This window comes from Pan paniscus, chromosome 6 (assembly GCF_029289425.2).
Source record: "Pan paniscus chromosome 6, NHGRI_mPanPan1-v2.0_pri, whole genome shotgun sequence".
Lineage (NCBI taxonomy): Eukaryota > Metazoa > Chordata > Mammalia > Primates > Hominidae > Pan > Pan paniscus.
The window spans coordinates 178,244,487-178,263,697 of NC_073255.2; the positions used below are offsets into that span (position 1 = coordinate 178,244,487).

Sequence of the window (19,211 nt, forward strand, 5' to 3'; positions counted from 1 at the left end):
TTCCTGAAAGAGCTTCAGGAGGGGACAGTCATCAAAGGAAGCGTGTGTGTCTACATAGCCCATTCCCCACCTCGGCCATGCCTTCCCACTCACAGGTGTTTACAGACGGGGACACTGGAGCTCAAGGGTCTGCAGGGTGCTGCTGCTTATGTGTCAGCAGGTCTTAACAGCACAGCTCTCGGCCTGCAGCTACTTGGGGTGGTGCCATCCCTTCTTCTAAGTGGACTCCTGAACTCTGAGCCAATGCCAGTGAGAGTCCTGGCACAGAAACGGTAATTCGTTTTCGTTTCTCATTCCAACCAGCTGCGACTGGCTGGCTCCAGCTAGCTGCCTGGAGGACTGGGTTGAGCAGGAGTCTGAGGTCCCTTCCAGAACCAGCAGGAAGAGGGTTGAGATCAATTTGCTGTTTCTGCCAACGGCAGGGCCTTGCCACCCACAGAGCAGCCACTGGACTTTGCCATCCAAAGGAAAGTTCCTCCAATGACATACCTTAGCTCCCCTTGCAGATGGACAAAGCCGGTGATTTTCAAAAATGTTTATGTCACTGGAATTCTGTCTTCCAATGAAATTTCACATGGAAACAGATCAAATCAAAGCTATTCTGGCCAAATAGAAGAGAGGGTTGGGAGTCTCTTCTACTTCCTGCCTTCCTTCCCAGTGGCAGCTCCTGAGCTGCCGCCATGGATCAGGGTTTGAAAACCACTGGGGGAGATGCTACTTCCGAAGAAGTCCAGGGACAGTCTGAGAGAATGACATTTGAACTGAGATCTGAGCAGAGCTGGAAGAAGGCCCTTCTGGGCATGGGAACAGCCAGTGCAAACAAAGTCCCTGAGGTAGGGCAACCTTCACTGGCTTGAGACAGAATGCTCTCTAGTGTGGCCAGAGTGTAGGGATGGTGGGAGTCAGGGTGATAAACGAGGTTGGCTAGGTAGGCGGGATGCACTCAGGTAAGGAAAGACGCGCAGGATACAGGAATAGAGGCATTTGGATTGTGTTCTGAGTGTGATAGAAGCTATTGGAGGGTTTTAAGCAGCAGAGAATCATAATCTGATTAATTTTTTTAAATACCACTGGCTACTCTTTGAGGGCAAAAGTAGAAGGCAGGACTCCAGTGATCTGTTACAGCGGTCTGTGTGAGAAATGATGGAAGCATGACTCAGAGGGTCGCAGCGAGCCTTTCAGAAGTTAGAGGCATAGTAAGTGTTGTCTGCGAGCATGCCGTCTTACTGCAGGCACAGAGCCCTAGGACAATGGGGCACTGAGATGAAAGGAGGGGACCTTTGGGGACCCCTTTCTGTTTACTGTCTGCAGAAACCCTGTCCCTCCTTCAAGACTCTACTCCTGTGGGAAACCCTCCCCGACCCAGCATTGTTGTCTGTATCAGAGTATAACTCTTACCAGTTGCTACTGGTTATTTATGACTCACGCTCTTCCTAGAGACTACTAGACTTGGGAGGGAACCTTACAGTCCTCTACTCCAGCTCCCTGATTTTACAGATCAGGGACCCACCATTCAGGGCTGATAACAAACTCAGGTCTCTTCCACCTCAGTCTGATACTATTTTCACTTCATCTTCAACTTTTCATTTATGCATGTCTCATATCTCTGCCTAGAGTATAAGCTTTTTTAAAAAGCTTTTTATTTTAGATTCATTAAAGATTAATTCTTATTTTAGATTAATTAAAGATTCTTAAGGGCAGGGATCATGTCTTATTCTTACTTTGATGTCCCTAGCATGTATCATAAAGCTTGACCCAAACATAGAAGTTCAACAAATATTTGCTGATTTGCTGTTCTGCATACTAGGGCGTCCACAGCCACAGGAATGTCTCCCTCCTTCCCCATCATCACAGTTACTATGCCACCAATGCCCCCTCCCCAAGACCTGACATTACTTACCACCAGCCACCAGTCCTACTGTCATGACTGCCCTGGCCAGGGTTATGCCTGGCACTGCTTACAGCCAGTGTGTGGAGCACGCAGCAGAACCCAGCTCCCAAAGGAAGGGTTGGGGGCAGAGTTTTTTCATGTTGTTGTTACACCACGACTACAGTTAGTATTGGAGTCTGAATGGGATTAGGCCCAAACCCCAATTCATAGTGGGCGTTACTAAGAAGATATGACTATGCATTACTATTTATTCTAGTTCTTGGATCCTCACTTATGTATCAATAAATGCTCATGTGAAATACCATGAAGACTTAGCCCCAGAGGCCATGGTCTGCTCCTGCTGGGGAGAGCAGGACTTTTATCTTTCCCATAGAGGGGACGCATACGGACTCTTTTCTGAGTAGAAGCCCCCTCATCTGCATCAGTAGCTCTCCCCAGGCTTGTGCCACTTGCACAAGGGACTGCTGAACTTTGGGTAATGGAGGAGGTTGCAGTTCCCGTGCTGTAATTAGACATCTTTTAATTAGACATCTTTTCCAGCAGAGCCATTTAAAATATTTTCCTAGAGGACCTGCCCCCTAACCTCAGCCAGTCAATGGGGAGGAGTTTTGAATGCCACACTCCCCAGTTTGCCACCAAACCACAGGCAGAGAGTTGTGTTCATCACACTAGACAGAAATCTGTGTCAGTCAGGGTCCTTGCCCATATGTCTCCCCTTTGTCCCCCTCTGTACGGGATTCAATCAATGTTTGTCAAAGCATATCATTACGTAAACTGTCAGAATACGGTGCTGAGTAGGAATGGCACCGCGTTATTCATTCAGTCCCTTTATCGAGGATCTACTATGCACCTACATTTATCTATTTCTAATTATTAGTACACATTTTCAAATTTGAACTTCTATGTGGAGAGGTACATAAAAATATAAATTATTGGCTGGGTGTGGTGGCTCACATTTATAATCCTTATAAGCCCAGCACTTTGGGAGGCCAAGGTGCCTGGATTGCTTGAGCCTAGGAATTCGAGGCCAGCCTGGGCAACATGGTGAAACCCTGTCTCTACAAAAAATTTAAAAATTAGCTGGGCATGGTGGCATGCAGCTGTAGTTCCAGCTACTAGGGAGGCTGAGGTGGGAAGATCGCTTGAGCCCTGGAGGCAGAGGTTGCAGTGAGCTATGATTGCACCACTGCACTCTAGTCTGGGCAAGAGAAGAGAACCTGTCTCAAAAAATGTATATATTAAAAACATATAAATCCTTGCTCATAACAGAAAACAGTAGCATATATGGAAATTAATCAAACCTCTTCCAACTCTTCCCTCTTTGACACATGGAATTTCCAAGCAAGTTGTATCACTGGTCTACTTTAAGGGCCATCTCAAGTGGGAGACATAAAGGTGTTTTCCCATCTGTGGGAATATTGACAAGAGCTAACAGAAAGAATTTCAAAAGGTTCCACAGTCACAGAGCAACCAACAGGAAGTGAAGGCAGGAAGATTCCTCATCAACTCTATTAGTATAGCAGAACAGCAAGATGAATGTTATGAAGAAGTTGAGTCATTTTCTACTGGTACTTAGGTCCACCCGGACCTTATCCCTTCACTCCCCATTCATCAGCCACATCCTTTGTGTCTTGCCTGCCCTGCTGTGGAATATGCCATGAGAATCATGTATATCCAGCTTCATCAGCTACTGTCAGCTTGGGAAGACCACAGTTTCCTTGAGGTTGACCTCCTGTCTCAGAACAAATCACTGGACTTCACCAGCATAGCATGGCTTTTGATAAGAAGAAATTTCTCCATTTCTTTAAGTATCCTCTGTAGAAACAGTTTATATAAAGTCCTTGGGTGACCTCAATCCCATCCACAGCTTCAATTTATGAGATGATGACTCAGACCACATTTCTGGCTCAGAACTTTCTATCAGGCTCCAGATCCATGTTTCCAAATGCCTTGAACATCCCAAGGGTGGCTTGAACTTGAACTCACCTCACTGCCCCCCCTTTCTGTCCTAAATCTAAATTTTAGTAAATTATAGCATTACATATCCAATGATAGGTTCACAAACCAGCAATTGGAAGCATCCACAGTAGGTGAGGCACGAGCAGGCTGGCTTTGGTCTGCTGGAATCTGGTTTATTTGAAACTAATGCCAAGACACAGCTTCCTCTTATTCTCCCACCCCAGGCAATTGCTCTTGCCTTGGCTGTGTCCTGCAGGCTGCTTCATTCTCCTCTCCTGCCCCTGCTTCCACCCACCTGGAATCACTTCTCCAGGTCATACAAAGCACCTTTGCCCCACACAAGGATTCAAGCAGGCTGACCAACAGAAGTCATCTTGAGGAACTTGTAAAAACTATAGATTCCCATGCTCTTACCCAAGACCCTCTGATTCAGGGAGTCTAGGTTGAGACCTAATCCACCCTGGGGGCCATCAGAGAATTCAGTCTGAGCCCTAGTGCACAACATGAAAAAAACTATGATGTTCTGTAACTCCCACAAGTTTGGAGTACTGTTCTCACAAGCATTGATGGCACTACACACACACATCACACACATGCACAAATGCATCCACACACATGTACAAATACAAATGCATACATGTGTGACACAAATGCATTTTAGTCATACTGTCACTGTGCCCAGGTCACCTTCAGTTGTTTCTACAAATAATCATTGAGTAAACAATCATCTACTAAGCCATTCGGAGCTCCCAGCTCTGCTCCCACCTTGCCAGACTTGCCCCTTCCCCCGATGACCACGGCAACCTCCTAACTGGTCTCCCTACCTCTGGGCTGCCCTCTACACTTCTGACTTAGTGGTCTTTGGAAATGCAGATTGAAGTCACCAAAGTGCCTTGACCCCACATAAAGGTCAAACTTCTCAGCTCTGAAAACAGTGCTTGCCCAGTATCTGGGGCTTCATTTGGTCTGCCCTCCGACAGCCGCTCCTCAATGCGCCCTCACCACAGACATCTTCATATCTAAATCTCACACATGTCCATACCTAAATATTTGTCCCCAGGTGGGATTATTTTCTTAAAGTGAAATTACTAGGACGAAGGTGTGAGTATTTTAAAAATCACCTTTCTGCAAGGAAACACCAGCTTACACTCCCCCTGGAGTCTATGGGATTGTCTATTTTACTGCCCCCTTACTAGTTTTGGAGATGATCTTTCAAAAAAAAAAAAAAGCAAAACAACAATAAAATAAAGTGTTGCTGATTTGATAGATTATCATTATGCTTTTAATTTTCAATTCTTTGGTTATTGGTAAAATTGACCATTTTTCACATGTACAATCCATTTGTATTTCTTCCTCTGGATCTGGGCTTTGGCCGATTAAGTTTTATCTTTCTCCAGTAAAAACTTGTTTCAAATCCTATAGCTCCAAAGTGTGGTCATTGAGCCAGCAGCATCAGCATGCCCCAAGAACTTCTTCAGGATGCAACTTCTCAGGCCCCCACCCCAGATCTCCTGAACCAGAAACTGTGGGTGTGGGGCTCAGCGATCTGCTTTGAGTCCTCCAAAACTACAAACTGCCCTAACCCATGCCGAGTGAGAGAGAAGGCATCTGGAACCTAGGTGTGAAATAAGGGAAACCCATGAAGTGACCCACTTTGCCTGGCACCAGTTGTGAACAGTACAGTGGATGAGACTGCAAGCTCTGGAACTAGCCTGCCTGAGTTTGTAACCTGACTCTGCCAGTTACTAGCTGTGTGATCTTAGGCAAATGACTTAAGCTCTCTGGGCATCAATGTCCTCATCAGTAAAATGGGGATAATATAACCCACATCTTAGAGTTGTTTTATGAATTAAGGTTTTAGTACATGCCACATACTTAGTGAGGCAGTGTCACTGTCTGGGGTAATTATCCGACATTTGTCATTCTCACGCCAGGGAACTCGAGGACACAGACACACAAGAAGTGGGTTTAGGACCGGAGGTTTAATAGACAAAAGAAAGAGAAAGGAGAATAGCTCTCTCTCTTGCAGAGAGAGAAGGGTGCCCAAGTGGGACTTCCAGTCTGTGGCGAAGTGCATAGGGTTTTATAAACCCGCTTGAGGTGGTGGCTTCTGATACATAGGGCTCAAAGATTGGTTGAACCAGGTGTGACATTTACATAGGGCACGAAGAAGCTGGCCACCCCATCCTAATCTTTTCATTATGCAAACGGATTTTCTACCTGGCGGGCACCATCTTGTTTCCTCCTTACTCTTCATGTGGTTGACAAAGAAAAGGGAAGATGCAGCCACCATCTTGAACATGCCTAGCCCCCAGGCAGCCTCTTCCTATTGGCACAGCTGCCAATATGCACCCATGCAAGCTTCCAGCTTGCTTATCTATGTCTGCAGCGCTCAATTTTACAGGCTGCTCATTTGCTCAAAGAAATGATTTGGGGGTTGCTTTTTATTAAAAGGAAAACCTTACCGAGGACTTCTTTACCCTCACTATCTGCCTAAATAATTCATTTTTAACCACTGTATCATTAGAACAGTTCCTAGCACATAGCACTTAATACTTATTTTAGGGTCAACGGTGGCCATTTAAATTATCACGAGCTCGTGAGCCTCATTCTTCCACTCTATATTTTCTTCCTTGTCTTCCAGGAAGCTTCTGGAAAAAATTAGGCTAGATCTTAAAGAAACAAGGCTCAATCTTAAAGAAACTTGGCTGTTAGAAAGCGAGAGTTTTAATAATAAATATAAAATTGAATGCACCTCCTTTTGTTCCTTCCCTATAATAATGCTTTTCCTTTTTCTTCCTTCCATTGACCCAGCCCAGCCTTCCCAAACTATACATCCTTCTTCTGCTCATTGCTCTCATATCAGTGGTTACATAAAGAACAGAAAACACGGCAAATGCAGAGGAAAGTTATTGAATTCATTTTAGGCACACCAAAAACTTGTTGTATTAGTTTAAAATGGGTTTATAATTCTAAACCATTTTATATCATTCTACCTCTTGTAGCAGTTTTCTTATTAGAGACTGATGTAAGTAATGTTTTTAAGAGGACGCCCCATCATCAATAAGTTTGTGAAATTCGGCATAAAGTAGGGTAGATGAGTTACCTTAATATTAATGTGGATGATGCATGTTCACGGGTGAGAAGTCATGAGCAGGATTCTCCGTCTTTTGACTCTGCCTCCCACTTTGTAAAGGATCTCATAGCGTTAGCATTCCAGAGAGAACACTTTGGGAAATGTCTTATAGGAAAAAGGAAAATATTTCCAGGTTTTGGAAGAATTGTTGGTGAACAGATTAAAGGAAAACCTAATACTGTATGAGTAAGTTGTTATGTATAAGAAAGAGAAAAGATTGTTTTTCTCTTTAAAGAAGTAGCAAACAGTAGGTGTTTTCCATGTCTCCAAAGAAATACAATGAATTTAAAATACTTTAGGAAAATGAACTGAATGCTCTTCTGCTCACTCTACCCCACACAAAATGCTCACGAGATATCTATTTAGCATCTTCCCAAAGGAGAGACTTCCCGAGTGTGTCCAAGACTGGGCCATTATTGGAGAGTGATGAAGTGATGATCCTTTAATACTATTCTCTGCTCCATGAATATTTCCAGATATTGACCTTGGTGATAACCTGCTCTTACCTAGACTTCCCAGTTTTCCTACTCAAGAAAATTGAAAATGTAATAATATTAACTTTTCTCTTTCTCTCTCCCGCTCCTCTCCCCTTTCCTTCTCCATTTCCCCATCCTGTGTCTTTTCCCTTGTCCTCCAGGAACCTTCTGCATCATTTCACTGTGCACCTGTGTGGCCGGGATCAACTTTGAGCTGTCACGCTACCCACGCTACCTGTACGGACTCCCTGATGACATCAGCCATGGCTATGGCTGGTCCATGTTCTGTGCATGGGGGGGCCTGGGCCTCACACTCATCTCGGGATTCTTCTGTACCTTAGCCCCTTCTGTTCAACCTGTCCCGAGGACCAACTACCCTAAATCCAGACCCGAGAATGGGACAGTGTGCTAAAAAACAAACCCATACATACATATATATATATAAATATATATATATAATATACATATATAAAACAAAACTAAACTAAATCAAGATGATGCCAGTGCCAAGGTAGAGTTGAGTTGGCTCAGGCACCTGCATCTCGCCGGACTTTGTGTTGCCTCATCTCTGAGATGGGGAAAGTTTTTCCATCCTGTGGCTCTTCCATCAGTTCTTGACTTTTGGCTTCATGGTCTCTTGAAGACAGAGCAAACACCACCACTTGCGACCGCGTCTTGATCCTCATCACTGGTGAGGATGGGGTGGTGAAGGGACAGTGGAAGGGGTCTGAGGCAGCACAGATGTAGAGAAGGAAGTGCCACCCACTGGGTCAACGGGAGAGGACGCCACCCCTAACCAGTCATATCACAGGGTAACAAAGCCCTTAGTTCCTAGAATGTAACCAAATTATTGAGGCCATTTTCAGAATCACTTCTTCTCCTGCTCTTCCTGTTCGGACTTCCTTCCCAGCCCACCAGCAACACACAAGGAGTGGAAGAGAAAACAAACTGAGAAGGACGTTTTCTCTTTGCTGCCAAACTTTTGGACCATGTTTCATAGGTGGGAAGGGAAGAGAACATGCTGAGAGGCAAGATCTGCATCAATGAAAGGACGCTTCGGTGGATGCTCAGACAACCCAGTCTTACCTTCCAGCTGCCTTACACCCAGTGAAACAAGAGGCCACCCTGTCCCCAGCCGCACCTGCACTCCCTGGGCAGACTGGAGCCTTGGAGTCATGCTGTGATGTGTGTGTGTGGGTGTGCGTGCATGTGTACTTTGGGCGGTTTCCTTTTTTTCTTTTCTACCTTTTAATTGGAAATACTGCATTATGACTGTTGTCTCTCTTATCACTGTAGTGGTTTCATGGCCCCAGATAGAGGCCCAGAGACCTAGAAATTGTCATGAGGGACAGGCCTATAAGGGTGCCAATTCTGCAGCTACAGATCCCTGGAGTGGTGTGTGCGTGCGTGTGTGTGTGTGTGTGTGTGTGTGTGTGTGGTGGATGTTTCTTGAGCGTGGGGTTTTATTGTTTGTGTTGTGTTTTTTTAAATTGTTTCTGGTATAGCTGAAATTTCCAGAGGGCAGAACCAAGAACAAAGCCACTGGGCCAGAGGACCCCCGTGGTTCTCCACATTACAGCTCTGGGACTCTGCACGATTTAGTCCTCTAATTTTGGAAGTTCAAGACACAGCTGGGCACATAAGCCATGAGAGAAGAGGGGGAACACACGGTTCAGGAGAGAGAAGAAATGTTGCTCTGGTTGCTGTTGTACAAGAACATAAACCAACAAGACCTTCACTCCCCATTATAGAAGCTGTCCTTTGTCACTGGACATCTCCCCTTTCCCTAGGGGTGACCTCTGTACAAACGAAAGGAAGTGGGTCACATGCAGAGAGAGCACCTCCATTTCCCATGGGCTCAAGTTTGTATGATATTGTGTAAATTAATGCAGAACTCTTGACTCTTTCCATCCTCTTCCTTTCCCTCTTGATATTCAAGGCCATGAATCCCAAAATAACAGTCTTAGTGGCTAGCACCCAAACAGAGGTGGAATAAATCCACCCCAGTGTCTCGGGCTCATTTGAGCAAATTAGCACTGCAGGTGCTGGCAAGCAAAGTCAGCCAGAGAGTTGTGAACGCTGTAGGGGTGGGAGTCTGCTGGAGTGGGCTGGAGCCGCTCATAGTCATCTCAGTGAGCCTGCTGGTGCCCAGCAGCCCTGGGGAGGCCAGGTGAGAATCCCTGAGCTGGTGTAGCCATGGTCAACTGTGTAGCAGAGAATCCCATTGTTTCATAAACAAATATGCTTTGGGAGCTTTGCCAGGCACTCAGCAGCCTTCCTTCCACTGCTGTGTGATCTGTTTCATTTACACGTCTTCCAACCCATCTTCCTACCACTCTCCTCCTTTTCTCACCTACTAACCACTTACCTTCTCTCTCTTCTATCTTCCACCCTCATCTGCTCCTTTGAACTGCGTGTGTGTAATTCATATCTGGATATGATATGACATCTGATGTGCATGAATGGGGTTGAATGTGGATCTCTCTGTATGTGTATCTGGTGCATTTTGTGTACGTTTGTGTCAGTACGCATCTGCACACAGGTGTGGGTGCACTACTCAAGACTTCCTTACTGGGGACTCTGGTCAGCTTCTGCAAAAGGTCTCATGTGTGAGTTCCCTGTGTGTGGGTGTGCTGGGCGATAGGGTAAGGTGTGCAACGGGAAAAGTTGTTAGCTTCCAGTTGGGGTTCTAAGGATTATTTTTAAAACAAAGGATTTATTCTATGAGAAGGGAAATAATTTTCAGGAAAACCCAGTTTTTCAATTGGGCATTTTATTTCTAATTTTCTTTGAAAAGTTAGATTTCTCCCTTAAGGGGAAGGGCATACTTGGGCTTAAGGAAAAGTGAAGAAAAGTATCTCAGATTGAGAGGCCTTTTGTCTTCCTTCCAAGTGTCCTGAAGGGGCTCTGCCAAGGAAGGGACAGACAGGTGTTCACGAGCATCCATTTGGGGGAGAGGGCTTGTCTATGACCATACTGAAATTCCAGCTTTTTTCCAGTTGCAGGAGAGAGGGGAAAAATTCTAAATGGGGAAATTTGCTATGAACCATTTAAACTTTTTGTGAGTAATCATGTTTGAGGATGCTGGCTCACAGACCTATCATTATTTATATCCTCTTTTTAAAAAAAATCCCATACTTTCAATGAATAGATTATCTGCTCTATCCAATTATTGTCTTTGTGACAGACATTTAGCAAAGCTTACTGCATCCCTTTGAAACCTTGAGAGTTCCTAAAATGTTAGAAAGCTCCCAGGAAAGATGTAAACAACCTGGGCTCAACTCACCAGCCCAGAGCAGGGGCTTTGAGTGACTTCTTTGATAGCGGGGCCAGATAAGTATGAACACACTTTGGGATCTGATCCTGCTGGGAAGCAAAAGACGCCCAGCCACATGACCAGGATAGAGGCCCCTTTCAGACGGCAAGTCCTGGCCAATGGGAGGACTTCTCAGGTGACCTTGATCCCTCTAGCATAAGGGCTTGACCACAGATTAAAACATGTGACTCCAACCAGTTACGGAAGCTTTCTGGCTGTGAGGTAGCTGAGGGAGATGAGGAGGAGGAAGAGAGGAGCCTTGACTTGTGAGGCTCTGTAGGTCAGACTCTGCTAACTCCAAATCAAAGTGGAACCCAACCTTATGAGGGCATTTAGGGTCAATGACCTCACTAAAGTCACCAGCCGCAACCCCAGGTCAAGTTCAAACTTCTTACTGGCATATGAACATGTATGTGCTTTGAGCTCCATGCAAGTCAACCTTGAGCCTGGGGCCCATTGCAACTTTTATTTCCTTCCCTACTCTACTACCTTGAGATTCAGGAAAGTGAGGTATTCTACCTAGAGAGAGTCCCATATCTTTTTCTCCTTATTTTGGGAGTTACGGTTTCTTCTTCTGTTTCCGTTTCCTCTCTCTCTACTCACTCCTACTTTCCTCCTGCATCAACTTTGGTCAATTAACATAGACAAGTGATTCATCTGTAGAGAGGCTCCTAGACTCCAAGCAGCCCCCTTCCTTGTTCATTGTGGCTGTAGGTTTTATAAGGAGGTCTGTGGCTCCCTGGCATCAAAATATGAAAAATAAAATCTGTGCCTGTTCCAGCTTCAATCCTCCTCCAAGCCTTAGCTTTTCAACAACCCTACCCTTTCAACTTCAGGGATCATGGAGTCACAGAGACTGGACAACTCCTCCAAATCTAGACAAAGACTTTCTTAAGCGCCCTGAGCCCAGGTGCATATCTTCCCATCAGGGATGAGTGGTCCCACCTAGCAATGCTTGCCTCTCCTGTGACAAGAGGGTAGGATATCCCAGGACTCTGAGACTGGGCCCTATATCTCAATATTCATCCACACTCATGATGAGATGCCGGAAATGAATGCACTGTGTGTAGCTGTCTTGATTTAGTGGGAGGATGTGCTGCTTAGGTCTCCAAAGATGCCCACCTGGGTCAAATTCAGAATAATGAACTCAGGTACATCACCCAGAGGCATTTAGAATGGACTCTCTCTTCACCTGGATTATGTGCTGAGTGTTAAGTGATTTTTCAAATATCTGGGGGAAGGAGTGGGAAGAGATACACTCTGGTCATCCTTTGGTGTGGTTTGTGGGGGATACTTGGTTGATTCTTGTAGTTAAAGTGAAGTTGCTTTTCTGAAAATGTTCCCTGTCTTCAGGGGACTTACCCATCCCAGGGGACACATCCATCCCAGGGGACACAGCCAGCCCTTTCCAGGGAAATACGATGTTTCTGAGTGAGAGGTGATTTCAGTGCAGATAGAAAGAGCTGGTGCACACCAGCAGGGTTGCCTTCCATGCCATCTTCCAGCTGGTGTGGGATAGACTAAGGGGGCAGATTTTTAAGAACCCCACCAGAGTTGACATACACACGTGATTCTCGTGTCTGTCTCTCAAAGTTCTCAATGTCTGGGGCTGTGTTTGCCCTCTTTTCATTGATGCTGCCATGATGCAAAATGTTTCTTAAACATTATTCCTGGTTCTTAGAATATGTGATTACTGAGTATTGGATTTCTTTCCTGAATAATAACTGCTCATTGTAGAAAATAAGAAAAATAAAATACAAAAAAGACTACAAGATTTTTCATAATCCAGTCACTCTGAGGCATCTACTGCGGGCCCAATCCAAATGGTCATGACCTCAAAACTTCCCCAATGAGTGCTTGTCTCTGGGTTGGCAGCTGGGGCCATGTGAGCAGTGTACACCACAGAACCACACTGGTCTGCGTTGAGTTGACCCTGTGTTCCTGGCAGCAAGAGTGCAGGGCCCTGAGCCCCCAGAGATAGCAAAGAGGCCTAAAAGTTTAATGCCAGACCTTAGGGGCAGGATGGAGCAGGGCTAAAAGATGTCTCTTTGGGCCTGTCTGCCTGCTTTCCTTCCTTCCTTTTCTTTCCTTTTTTTTTGGTCAGTTGCCATCTCAATCTAATCATAGATGTAAGAATGCGGAAGCCAGAGTAACTCACTCATTAAGCTACACTTGTGTAACAGTTACTGTAAATTTCACTACAGCTCTGCACTGAAATGATTTGTGACTCTGGGCACTGTGTCTTCTCCATACTTGAACTTCCTCATCTACAAAATGAGGATAAGTGATAACACCTTACCTCATGGTATATTAAGGGTGACAAAGAAATTGCAAAGTGATTTGCAAACATGAAGTATCATATGAGTTATGTATGTTCTAATTATCCCTCAGAAGACCCCCCGCTGGAATGGAATTCTCACATCAAGTGTCTGTGCCTCGCTGCTGAAGGATAACCCAGAGTGCAAGGTCATCTTTGTTGCTGAACAGGGCTGGACCTGTCGCACTTAAGCACACTTAAAGGATTCTTTTCTTCATTCAGGTCCCCCAGATAAATTGGCTCCTTATTTTTCTTTACCTATTCCTAGACTTCCTTTTGTCTAGAGCCAGTTTTGCGAGGGGCACTTTTATCCATCTCAGTTATTCCCAGAGGTGACAGAATGAGTAAACCATATGGGGCAAATAGCATATATGAGCTAAACCAGTTAACTGTTAACCAAGGCACATGGTCAATGCCTTAGTATTTTTTTTTTAATTCTCCTAACGTTATTTCTAGCTGTACATTCCCAAAAGGAATGGGTGGAAGCAAATCAGATTCTGAAAGGTTTCAATGATCTTTCAAGTTTAGGATGAGACCAAGTCTCAAGGAGCTGGGATCTTCTTTCTCTTGTCAGTTGCTGAAGCCAGTAGCTTCGTCAAAAACATATGAATTCATATAAGGAAGCCCTTTAGATGGTACATTCACTAAGATGTGTCTGGGTGTGATCCTGTTTGGGAAAAACAGAATCCTAGGTTCTAAACAAGAAAAGAACGCCCTTCCCAAAGGGTCCGCACACTTTCTGCTTTGCAGCGGATCAAGTGTCCTTGTGAGGGTGAGACTTCCTTCAAGGGAAGGGAAGCCATTGCTCTCTCTGTAGATAGAGCCCAGCTGGTAACGGGGGAGCCACCCAACTGCAGGGGGGTGTATGTTCAGGTGTGAAAAACAGAAAACTGGGTCTGAACATGAAGAGTTGCACAGCAGTAGTTCGAAGAAGCTGGCATCTCTTTGGCAAACACCAACCTCAGCAAATGCAACTCCTACACTTCATTCCCAAGGACCAGGTGTTGCTCCTTAAGGAACTCTGTATCCCTCTCTCCTCTCCAGAACCCCATTCCTCCCACTGGCTGAGCTTTTCCTTTCCTTTCCGGGTCACCCATAGACCCTCTCCATCTGTACCAGTGCGTCTGTGTTGTGAGCGTGACGAAGCCTTTCCTGTGAAGAGCTTTCACGAACTCATTCTCATACTCCTTCCCCATTTCCACCCATGGTGTGACTGTTTTGCTATTCAAGACTATCTGTAAAAATGTACAAATAAAAGTGAAAACTGAAAATAAAGGGGAGGGAGATTGAGATTAAACAAATGCAATGATGTAGCCCTTAGTTTTCTGAGGACTTCTGTGGACGGTCCTAAAATTCTGAGTTAGGGTGGGATCTGAAGGGAGGGATACCATTGACACAGGAGGTTTTTTTCTGGTTGTTTCTCTCACAGTCATCAGTGTCTGCTTAGAACTCTCTGTTCTAAAGGTTTTTCCCTGTAAAGTAGAATGCACTTCCCCCAAAATAAAAGTAAATCAGCAATGTTTGAAGGGTCATGGCAAGGGTCATGACAAAGACCTGACTCTGGGGTGGCATGAGTGGCCCTGTCACCGGCTCACTCAGGGCCTTGGGGGAGTCTCATTACCTCACCTTGTCTCCACGTCTTCTCAGCCAAATGGGGATCAGGGGCTTCCAGGGCTCTGGGGGTGCGCAGTCCCCTTGTGTATTTTGCTGCTATTTCTAGAGAGACTTTGAGCCCTTGCTAGTGCGTGCTTACTGCGTGGAGGTAAATTAGGAGACGTTTTCTCTCTGCTACTCCTGGCCTCTGCTTTCGCCCCTCAGAAAGTGACCTTGAGCTAGCAGCCAGTTTGCACTCAGAGTCCAGAGCCTTCTATCTACCTTTTCATTCTCAGATTCCTTTTCCCACCCACTTTGACGATCTCATTTTACTATCAGTCTCTACTGACTGAGCTTTGCTGCACTGGGCTGGGGTAGGAGAAAGAGCATCCAAGGAGATGATGTGTGAATTGCTTTGTAATTTATGACTCACCATATAAATGTGGCTTGCAGTGTCAGAAGCAGGGAGTCTGGCCAAGGGTTGCTACCAAATAAGACTGAAGATGGTGGAGGCAGTGGTGGCGTGGAGGCAGTAGGCAGAAGATGTGGGTTGGGAGCAGAGGTAAGATGAACGGAGCTTTGGGAAGGACAGATGGCAGAAGCACCAGAAAATCCTCAGCAAGGCAGCAGAGAAGGATCCTCAAAGCAGTAACCCTGAAGTAATAGGAAGTAGGAAAGAGGAGCAGGGATTAGGTAAATCTGCAGCATAAACAGCTGTCTCCCTGCAGGACTGAGAAGACCAGCTGCCCCAGAGAGGGGAGGCATGTCGAGCTTGGCCAGTGACCCAACCCATGATTAGAGGCACCTTCAATCCCAACTTTCCTCTCCTCTGCTGGGTCACAGTGATGGAGCCAGCTTCAGGAAGGTAGTATAGACCAGCGTCATCCAATGGAACCATGATCCAAGCCACATATGCAATTTAAAATATTCTAGTAGCCACATTTTTTAAAGTCCAAAGAAACAGCTAAAATCAGTGAAATTAATTTTTAGACTACATTTTAACCTAACATGTCAAAAATAGTATCACTTCAGCATGGAATCAATATAAAAATTACTGGGATATTTTACATTCTTTTTTCCAAATGAAGTCTTCAAAATCCAATGTGATTTTCCTCTTAGAAAACATCTCAGTCTGGCCTATCCCTATTTCCAGTGTTCAATAGCCACACCTGACTACTGGTTGCTGTATAGGACAGCACGGACTTAGGTTCTTCATTAGGAGACTGATGGGGGGGTCCTTCCTGGTGGGTCACTCACTGCCATAGCTCTTGTCATAGCTGATGAAGGCAGGAGTGAGTCTTATTGTGTTGGCCTAGAGTAGAAAGCACAGAGCTATGTCGAGGCTGCTGTCTCAGCCTCTGGAAGTTCTGCTTCACCTGCTTAGTAAGAGGAGATGACCACTCCTGTGGACTGCATGTCCCATCTGCCCCCAGAGGGTGTCGGCGCTGCCCCAGTCATGTCCCTGATGACCTGTCCAAGTCCTAGAGGCCAAAGCAGGTCATATTCTTCAGCTGCAGGAATGTCAGCTACTGCCTCCCACCCCTTAACCTGATCCCCTTATCATATAGTGGGGAAGGGGCAGGCAGGCCTTCTGTCAAGAACAAAGATCTCTACAACATTTCGTCACCTGGGCCAGTCACCTGCTAATATCATCTCACCAATATTTGGAGCTGTTTTCTGAATCCCTTAATTTTCTTAAATATTTATCTTAAAGTCAAATGCTAAAAAGGAGATACCCTGGGAAGGGCAGTGGCCACAGGCAGACTGGGTCTCCTAGGAGGTGGTGGTGTTGGTGACAAGTTCTACTTGGACTGGGACTCAACCCACCATTGCCTACCTCTCTTCCCTGCCTGGAGACCTTCCTTAGGATTGAAGAAACCTCTTTTGTTTGTGAAAAAGATAGGTATCGAGATCTTAATGGAGAGAACAGAATAAAATGCAAGGAGCCAACCCCTGGGTATTCTCAAAGCATTTCAACGGTCAGTATAACAAGGTTTGATTGATTTAAAATATAACATTCTGAGCCCTGTGTTACTGAGCAAAAATGAGCTGATTTGGTGAGTATGTTTTATATATGGTCATTAGACAGGGACCATAACTGACAAAACTCTCAAACGCCTGGAGTGTTTATGGCCCACCAGATTATTGCTCAGTCCATATAAATTTATTTACCTTTATTTTAATTTGCATAGTGCTTTCTGATTGGTCAGACAAGGAGTGGTGTGTACCGCAGGATTCTAACAACGCCTCTGCCCTTGGAGGTAGCAATTCCTGTGGTTATTGGTGCTAAAATAAGATAAAATATTATGTTAATTTGTTCTGATATGATGTGAATAAATGTGTTGTTTAATCTTAACAAGAATGCTACATCTTATCAGATCTATTGTACTGTCTGTTCCTTCTCATAATTAATTAATTACAGGAAAGGCGATTCAAACCAGATCTTGAAACTATTGTGATATTCTGAGAGGTAAATTTAACAGGGAAGTGGGAGGGCGGATGAAAAGGGAAATTGCCAGGTTCCTGTGACTTTGAAAGGACTGAGGAAGCAGAGAGCATTTGGGGACTTCACTGAAACTGACTGCATCTTGCAATTTTCTTTTTCGAATTGGCAGAAATATTGTATTTCCATCGATTGAAGAAAAACAAGTGTCTGGTAATTAATTAAATGACTTGTTCATGGAAAAAATAAAAATAAATAATCTGTCAGTTGTGGAATGTAAACTGATTAAACAATTAAATAAAGAAGATTATGTTGTGTGTTTTAAAGGATTGTGTCTGCTTAGGGGTAGGGAGCAAGATGGGGGTGGGTGGAGGCTGCAGTGTTTGATGGTGAAGGGTATTTTTCCCTCAGGTTCTGTATAGAAAAAAGTCAATTATTATGTAGATAACCAGCTGAAAACTTGAATCCAGAAGAAAATAGATAGCAAACATTTCAATCACGTGAAGGCCAAAGGTACATGCTTTGCACATTGGGTGGAAGGAGAAAACATGGAGAGGGATTCAGAAGAGAAAAAGAGGGAAACTGTTGTTCTTTTTTTCCTATTACTGGCATTAATAACTCTTTTTAAAAGACTTTATGAGATGCTGGAATGACTAATTACATTCTAACCCCTCAACCTGTTTCCCAGTTCCCAGTGAAGAGAGAAATTTCTCTCCTAGTCTTCATCAGCTTTGTCCCTAACTTTGAGTCACAGTTCCTTTCCACCCATCTACCTCTTCAAAGGTTTGGGCTCACACCTGGGTGGGAGGCTAGGGGAGGAGGGGAGTGGACTGGAGAAGCAAGTGCTCTGTAAAGGGTGGTGTATCTCAGCCAGCATTTACAGTGAAAGAAACTGGCTGTGTCTGATATAAGTGGGAAAGTAATTTACTGATGAGACATGGGTAGCTGGAAGCCTGTAGGAAGGAAATCAAGAAGAAACGCGTGGCTGAGCAGCCAGAATCACATCTCACGCTGATCTGGACCCTGCAGTCACCGCTGCTGGACTCTGGGCACCACAGCTCGCCCGGCTGCTGCTACTGCCCTGAGGCCGTATGGCGCTGCTTCTGCCGCCACCTCCACCAGGATGAATCCCCAGGGCCTTTCTTCTCTCACGCAGTAGCTCTGGTGTCAGAATCCCACATGGGTGCGCCATCTAAGGAGACTGAGAAAACAGGTTTAGAGTCTTTTAATCTTCTCTCTTGAGGGATGAGCCCTGCCTCCCACCAAGATGCATGGAATAGACAATTCCCCAAACCTAGATCTGGGCAGCCCGAAAGAAGAAATGTCCATTAGAGGTGGGATGGCTGAGGGAGAGGAAGGATACCTGAATGAGAGGTATATTGCTGCATCTCCGTGTGGTAGATCTCTAGGGTGGCCAAGTGGGTGTGACATAAACCATGACAGTGATTAGTGTCGTGGCTAGTAACCTCTGTGGAAAGATGGGCACAGTGCTGGGCCTTGCACAAGAAGACCTGCGTGGATTTACTCTGATACAGAGTAATATCAGCTGTGGAACTTCTTTAAAAGGGGCATCCTGGAGGTAACAGAGACAGTAAAGCATTTCAAAAGTAAGTGCAGGTGAGGGCAGGTGGCTTATAGAATAGATGAGGGAAGGGTTTTACAAGTGGAAAAGAACTTGAAGAAATGGGAGAGCCCCACCCCACCTTGGTAGTAATGTCCCTTAGAAGAGAGAAAGAATGGAAATACCACTGATCTTAAGAAGTGAGCAAGACTTTCCACCCTTGCACCTTCCAGGGAAAACAGGTGGAATTAAAGAGTGTCTGCCCCAGCCCGGGCAGGGGTGAGTAGGATGGGGAAGATGTTCTCACCAGATCCTGGGACTTCTATGCTGCAGCATCGTGACCTGAGGGGTGGATGCAGTTGCCAGCAGCTCTTTGAGGCAGAAGGCCCCGATGCTCTGTGGACAGCCTCAGGTAAGCCACAGGAGACATCCTGTTCTCCTTTTTCCAATGCAGCACCACTTTGATTTCCGTGTCTCAAATGAATTATGCAGCCCACAGAGTTTAGCAGAGACCTGGGT

At 45.2% G+C, this 19,211-nt stretch overlaps 1 protein-coding gene across 1 annotated transcript in view; it reads left to right on the forward strand.

Moving 5' to 3' along the window:
- Nucleotides 1–17,457, forward strand: part of TMEM178B (transmembrane protein 178B) — a 406,747-nt gene extending 389,290 nt beyond the window's left edge. The window contains exon 4 of the mRNA XM_003813383.6: nucleotides 7,624–17,457. Within this exon, the coding sequence (XP_003813431.1) occupies nucleotides 7,624–7,874 (251 nt within the window). The 3' untranslated portion in view covers nucleotides 7,875–17,457. The remainder of the gene's footprint in view (nucleotides 1–7,623) is intronic.
- The last annotated feature ends 1,754 nt before the right edge of the window (nucleotides 17,458–19,211 follow it).